General features: G+C 52.0%; 1 protein-coding gene across 1 annotated transcript; it reads left to right on the forward strand.

The window, feature by feature from the left end:
- The first annotated feature begins 767 nt into the window (after positions 1–767).
- On the forward strand, positions 768–7,016 carry LOC121465010 (protein DGCR6). Its single transcript, XM_041678169.1, has 5 exons — positions 768–951; positions 1,297–1,457; positions 5,259–5,359; positions 5,849–5,989; positions 6,572–7,016. The coding sequence occupies exons 1-5, from the start codon at positions 842–844 to the stop codon at positions 6,653–6,655; spliced, it is 597 nt and encodes a 198-aa protein (XP_041534103.1). The 5' UTR covers positions 768–841; the 3' UTR covers positions 6,656–7,016.
- The last annotated feature ends 419 nt before the right edge of the window (positions 7,017–7,435 follow it).

Here is a 7,435-nt window from a genome sequence, read left to right on the forward strand (position 1 = left end):
CATACACCGTCCGGTTTATACGGCAACTAGTGTGGCTACTGGGATTAAAGGTGTGTGTGTCCATTACCTGGTCTGTAAGGCCGTGGAGCTGTTTTATTCTCAGATCTTCAAAGCAAGCTTTATTTATTAAAATACAATTGAAATACCACACCCTTGCTTTAGAAACATATCATTTCTCTTATTTGTGCTACAAGCTAAATTAAGAGTTTTGAACTGCCAGGGGCTAGGGAGATGGCTCAGTGGATAAAGGACCTGCTGAGCAAGCGTGAGTTCAACTTTCCAACACCCCTTTCTTTTCCATTCTCCGGTGGCAGGCTCTTGCTGGGGTTTACAGTTGTCCATGGGGGTGGGATATCAATTAGGCTCTAATAAAACTGTCCTGTGCTTCCATTTGAGTCCATTCTTAAATTATTTTATGAATGAGGCTAAGAACCCCAAAGGAAAGCTGGATTTCCCCTGTATTGTTCTCCTGCAGTGCCCACGGTGGAGGACAACCCGCTGGCCAGCGCCCACCTCAGAGGCCTGAGTCCGCGCACACTCCGTGCTGTCCGGATCCGCTTTCTTAAAACATCAGGCTGCAGAGGCCTGGGCGAACACCTCCAAAGTCTGGAACCCAGCGAGCGCCAGGCCAACCCCAACTCACCCTCAAACAAAGAGCGTCTAGGAGTCCCAGGAGGGGAGGGGCGAGTATTATTGTGCGTGACGCAGGAATCTGAGAGCCCACACTGACTGGAGGGGCGGGGCGCATGCGTCATCCGCGCCGGCGTTTGACGTAAGAGGGCGGGGCGCGCCGGGGAGCCAGAAGAAGCAGATTGGGGGGCGGCGGGTGGCCGGCCGTGCTATGGACCGCTACGCGGCCGCCGGGGATGAGGCGGCCGACCGGGCCCGACAGCAGGAGCGGCACTACCAGCTGCTGTCAGCGCTGCAGAGCCTGGTCAAGGAGCTGCCCAGGTGAGCGGGGGCTGGGCCGGGGGTCGGTACCGGGGCGGGGGCGGGACGGAGGTCGCGGTTGGGGTACCGAGGCGAGGGCTGGGGCGAGAGGCCGGGAGCGAGGGCCGCGGCGGGGGACCGGGGCACTGAGCCGGAGGCGGGGTCTGGGATGGGAGACCGAGCCGGGGCCCGGAGCTGGGACGGGGGACCGAGCCGGGGGCGGGAGCTGGAACTGGGGACCGAGCCGGGGGCGGGAGCTGTAACGGGGGACCGAGCCGGGGACTGGGGCTGGGACGGGAGCCGGGAACGAGGCGGGGCAGGGGGGCCCGGGGTCGCTACCGCCCTCACCCAGAGATCTGCCTGCAGCTCCTTTCAGCAGCGCCTGTCCTACACAACGCTCAGCGACTTGGCTCTGGCGCTGCTCGACGGCACCGTGTTCGAGATCGTGCAGGGGCTTCTGGAGATCCAGCATCTCACCGAGAAGAGCCTGTACAACCAGCGACTGCGGCTGCAGAACGAACACCGAGGTGCCCGAGGGGGGAAAGGGAGGAGGCGGCGACGGAACCTTCCCAGGGTGGCTCTGGGCGTAGGAGCCTCGCGTGGGCAGTCAGGTGTGCAGAGCCTGGGCTGGCTCTTTTGGCAAGCTACTCAGGAACTTCTTACTTGCGTTCCCCAGGTCCCCTCAGACAGGATGACCTCGCTGACTGTAGGTCTGTTGACAGCTCTGTCGTACTGGTTAGATAATGCGTTATTCAGAGCACCTTTCCATTCGAATCTCAGGTTTGATAGGTCTCTGGTGTCTGCATAGAACACCTAGCTGGGCGGTGGTGGCGCACGCCTTTAATCCCAGCAATCAGGAGGCAGAGGCAAGCAGATCTCTGTGAGTTTGATGCCAGCCTGGTCTACAAGAGCTAGTTCCAAAAAAAAAAAAAAAAAAAAAAAAGGAAACCCCTTCCTTCCTATAAATTTTGCTAGGCTGCGCCCGTTGTACCATCAGGGCTTCCTTTCTTTTTCCTCGCTCCAAGCTTGACTCGGGCCACACATTTTAGGAAAGTTGAAAGCATAGTGTGACTATGTCTCTGTGATCTCCACTGATACTTCACAATAGATCTTTGGGCTTTGTGAATTGCTTTGGATTTTGTTACTGAGGACTGAACCCATGGCCTCTCACATGCTAAGCAAGTTCTCTAGATTAAGTTAAATCTACATGCAAACATTCCCTGCCTTTCTGGGATAGCCTGTGCTGCCAGACAGAATTTCCCCATTAGAAATGTGTGTTGGATTTTGTTAAAACCTTTTCCAATTCCTACAGAGATGATTAGGTGATTTTTCTGTTAGTATAGTGAGTGGTAATGATTTCTAAATTCCTGACATGCACTGCATTCTGGGAATGCATCCTGTATGGTTATGATGTATTTTTCTTTTATGTATGTTGTTATTTAATTGTGTGTGTATGTGTAGTGTTCATGGGGGTGTGTACACATATATGTGTGCACTTGTTGCCCATGCTTGTGGAATCCAGAGGTAGGTATGATATCCTAGGTAGGATTACTATTGCTGTGATGAAACACTGTGACCAAAAGCAACTTGAGGAAAGGATTTATTTGTCTTATACTTCAACATAACTGTTTATCACTGAAGGAGGTCAGGACAGGAGCTCAAACAGGGCAGGATCCTGGAGGCAAGAACTGATGTAGAGGCCATGGAGGGGTGCTGCTTACTGACTTGCTCCCCGTGGCTTGTTCAGTCTGCTTTCTTATAGAATCCAGGACCAGTAGGTTCTGGTGGCACCAGAGGTGGCACCACCTTCAATGAACTTGGCCCTCCCCAATCAATCACTAATTAAGAACTGCCATACAAGCTGGGCAGTGGTGGTACACACCTTTAATTCCTGCACTAGGGAGGCAGAGTCAGGCAGATCTCTGTGAGTTCAAGACCAGCCTGGTCTACAAGAGCTAGTTCCAGGACAGGATCCAAAGCTACAGAGAAATCCTGTACCCTGCCTCTAAAAATAAATAAATAATAAAAAATGTTTTACAGGTTTACCTACAGCCCGATCCTACACACACACACACACACACACACACACACACACACACACACAGATTTCTCTGTGTAGCCCGATCTTGGAGACATTTTCTTAACCAAGGTTTCTTCTCTCTAATGACTTTAGCTTATGTCAAGTTGATATAAAACTAGCCAGCACAGCACTGAATGTGTTTCTGTGTCCCTCCACCTTATTTTTGAGACACCAAATGTGGAGCTCACTGATTAGAGTATGTGGCTGGCCAATGAGCTGTAGGAATCAACCTCTCACAGAGCACGCTGCTGCGCCCAGCTTCTGACTTCACTCACTGAGTCACCTCCCATCCTTGTCTGTTGAATTTGATTCATGAAAATCTTAGGAGTTTTGTCTTTATTCCTGATAGACAACAACCTTGTAATTTTCTTGTATTATTTTGTGGGTATGAAGGTCATGCTGGCCTCAGAATATATTGAGAAGTCTCTTCAGTTTTCCAAGAGTTTTATTTGGTCACCCAATGTTGGAGTGGCTGTGCCTTTAAAATGTTTTGATAGATAGGTGTATCCCGTTCACAAGTCTAAAGTGCATGACTCAATTCATTCTCTTCTCTTCCTTTTTGGTTTTCTGAGACGGTGTAGTCTAGAACTGGCAGTCTTCCTGCCTCAGCCTCTCCAGTGCTGGGATTCCACGTCTGGGCCAGGCCCTGCTTTGCTAATTGTTCTCAGTGTTCTAGTTGCCGTGTGTGACAGGAGGAGGCTTCGCCTGGCTGCTCCTCTTATATCCATCATTCTTCCTGCATTCACTCTTCGACCTGATCTGGAATTGGTCTTTATTCTACAGAGCCCTTTTATTTGATTTGTTTTCAGAAGACTTGGACCAGGCTCTGGTGCACCTGGCACTGTAAACCTCTGCTGCCTTTAGCCAGATCCAGAAGGTGCTGACTGGGATGGGCCACCTTGCTTTCCTTGGTCATTACCATGTTGAGGTCCCTCCTGAGCAGGTAGCCAGAGTGGAATCTGGAAATTGACCTGGGACTTTTTTTGTTTTGTATTTTTTCTTTTGGTTTTTTGAGACGGGTTTTTTGTTGTTGTTGTTGTTGTTGTTGTTGTTTCTTTGAAGCCTGTCCTGGGACTGGCTCTTTAGAGCAGGCTGACCTTGAACTCACAGAGATCCACCCGAGCACTAGGATTAAAGGTGTGTGTCACCACCATCCCACATAAGATAACTTCTTTTTCCTTTGAGACAGGGTTTCTCTGTGTAACAGCACTGGCTGTTCTGGAACTAGCTCTGTAGACCAGGCTGGCCTAAGACTCACAGAGATCTGCCTCTCAAGTGCTGGGATTAAGGGTGTTCGCCACCACGGGACCTGGGTGAGACTTTGAGCAGCTGGGCTGAACAGACTGGAGGAGATGATGTATTGGTGCATATACCCATTGCCCCAAGCCTGTCTCCTTCGTGTTCATTGCAACCAGATAATTAGGCCACCGTTCTTTCCCCTTGTGTTGATGGAGTTATGTTGAGGTGGCCTTCATTTTCAAGCAATGATACATGGTATTATTGAGGTACATACAAAATGCTGAGAACTAGGTACTGCAGACACTATTGGAGTCAAGGGGACCTCAGGAACCTTCCTGAATAGAGCTGTCTTGTGACCCTCTTCTCGGAATAAGAGTGTTAGCTTTTGAGTTTTTTTCAGGGCCAACCAGCCAGCCACACTGGTGTGATTGCAATTCCTTACCGTCCCATGCCCCCATCAGAGCAGGTAGTTTGTACGTGTCTATATGTGTGTGCCAGTTTATCAGGAACCCGGCACTTTGCTTGCTGGTAGTGGGTAAAGCAATAGACTTCCCAGTGCAGGACCCTGTTGGCGTACAGGATGGGCCTGCACACATCCTTCACCTCCTCTGGCTGCTGAGCAGGGCTGCTCTGCTTTCCTGTAGGGCGGCACCAAGCTTGGTTTGACACAGCTGCACTGCTGACAGACAGAGCCTCTTCCTCCTCTTCTGGGCTTTTGGCTCTGTAATACTTTAGTAGGTGTCCTACAATGACATCCTATTGAAGACATCCAAGATAGCACAGCTAGAACTGTCACCTGAGTCCAGCAGCCACCTGCCACAGGCACCTGTCTGCCTCTTGTCCCTGCCCTGGGTATACTGTGCTCCGAGTTCATTGCCATACCTGCCATACATGCAGGCCTCTTAGCACTCTAGAGGTGAAGGGCTTCTCAGACGAGGCCTCTAACCCAGCTTTGGGCTGCCTCTCTTCCCAGCACCTACCCCTGCTGACAGCTCTTCTTCCCTCCTAGTGCTCAGGCAGGCCCTAAGGCAGAAGCATCTGGAAGCCCAGCAGACCTGCCGGCCCCACAACTTGCCAGTGCTCCAGGCAGCCCAGCAGCGTGAGCTGGAGGTAGGAACTGGGACAGGATAGCTGAGCCCGGCTATCTCAGTGGAGGGGCTGAGGGTAGTTTATAAGCTGAGCTCATGGCTTGTTGGAGGTTTGATGAGGTCTATTTCATGACTTTTCTCCATGGGGACTAAGGTGTGCTCTAGTTGAGAGGAGAGTCACAACCTGCCTGTCACTCCCTTGTTCCTCCATTTAAGCATCTCTGGCCTGAGCCTGTATGAGGCAGTCAGAGTCAGGGTGATGAAGTGGAATGGTGGGATGGCAAAAGCAGTCAGGAAGAGGCCTGCGTTACCATGGAGACCCACAGGAAGCCAACAAGCCATGGTGTCAGGATTGAAGGTGGTGGGCAGATGCATTTCTAGCTGGGACTGTTGGGTAGCCTTATGGAGCCCCTCTGCTGAGCCACAGCAGGAGGAAGTAGCAGGCAGGGATGTTTGAGGCATCCTTGGGCAGAAGCCCGAGCAGGAGCCACCCTTACTCAAGTCATTGCAGGCCATGGAGCATCGAATCCGGGAGGAACAGCAGACAATGGACCGTAAGATTGTCCTGGAACTGGACCGGAAGGTTGCCGACCAGCAGAGCACACTGGAGAAGGCAGGAGTAGCTGGTTTCTACGTGACCACAAATCCTCAGGTCAGCACCTAGGCCAACCCTGTCACAGCCATCGCCCCTGGCCCCTGAAAGTTCTGTTCTGTCTGGAGTTTGGTTTTTATTTGTTTTGGTCTCCTTTTCTGTAGGTGGAGGGTAGTGTATTGCTTGTTTTATTTTTATTTATTTACTTATTTTTGGAGACAGGGTCTGCTACACTGCTCACTCTGGCCTTGAACTTGAGGTCCTCCTGCCGTGGCTTCTAATTAGAGCACAGGGATTACAGACATGTCAATACATCGAGTCCCTGGAGTCCTAGTGAAGCTTAGCATTGGTGGTAGGCAGAGGCGAGGTGGAAGGCCCTGGGAAGGGCATGGAGGGAATGCCCACCTGTCCAGCTTTGCAGGCGCCTGCCCACCTCCTGCATGCTAACCCCCTCCAACCACTCTAAAGAAGCCAATTAGAGACTGCTGGCCCTACTAGGTGCCCCAGCCCAGATTCTCCCTCTGCCTTGCTCTAGCCAGCTTCCCCTTAGCCTTACTACCTAGCATCTTCTAGGCCCTTGTATGTCTTAGACCAAGACAGAAGGGCATGAGCCATTGGACTGGCCCTCTTTTTACATTTCAGGAGCTGACACTGCAGATGAACCTATTGGAACTCATCAGGAAGCTGCAGCAGAGAGGCTGCCAAGTAGGAAAGGCAGCCCTGTGACCAAGTGAGGGGCGAGGGTCCCTGCTGTCCTTCATTGCCTAGAATGGCTGGCGGATGCCTAGTGACCGCCTTGTTACTGGTGCCGGAACGCTTCCGGGAGCAACTGGATGCCCAGCTGCCACCAGGTGTGATCTTTGCTAGGAGACGCTGATGAGACAGAGACTGCACCTGCTGCCATCCTCCGTTCAGGTGTGGGGAGGGGTCCAAGCAGCAGGAATGGCATCGTGTGAAGGCTCCGTGACTGAGGGTTGAGTGGGACTGTTGGTTCTAGCACCTTCCCTTTGGGTATACCCACATTTCCTCCAGGCTTGGTTTTGCCTTGTTCTGGTATGGCCTAGAAAAATAAAGACCCCAGCACATGGTTTGTGTCCATGCTAGCTAGGATCCTTTCCTAGTGGCTCTGGCCATGGTGGAGCCAGCAAAGTGGCAGCCACCATATGGCAGTGGCTTTATGGGATACCCACCCAAGCCCTTATGCCTTTCATTGTCATTTTTGCCTAACCAGGTCACCCCAGTTAAGGCATAAGAACTCACCTCCAAACTGCTGAGTGAAACTAGAGAGTTTAGCAGGTGACGGGGGACCTGCCAGAGCCAGCTAGAGCTTGACTTACTGGAGTGAGGGGCACAGAGGGGCAGGAAGGGTTGAAGGGAGCTGGGCCTCGGCATCTGTGTGTTGCCTGCACTCTTCCACACCCATGGGTCGGGATGTGGAATGCAAGCAGCTGGGTGTCATTGTGGCCAGGCAGCAGTGGCCCCAGTGTCTGGATTGGAATGGCCTCT

Source organism: Microtus oregoni, unplaced genomic scaffold, assembly GCF_018167655.1.
Source record: "Microtus oregoni isolate MIOR12 unplaced genomic scaffold, Mior012 000029F_ref0000214, whole genome shotgun sequence".
In the NCBI taxonomy this organism is placed as follows: domain Eukaryota; kingdom Metazoa; phylum Chordata; class Mammalia; order Rodentia; family Cricetidae; genus Microtus; species Microtus oregoni.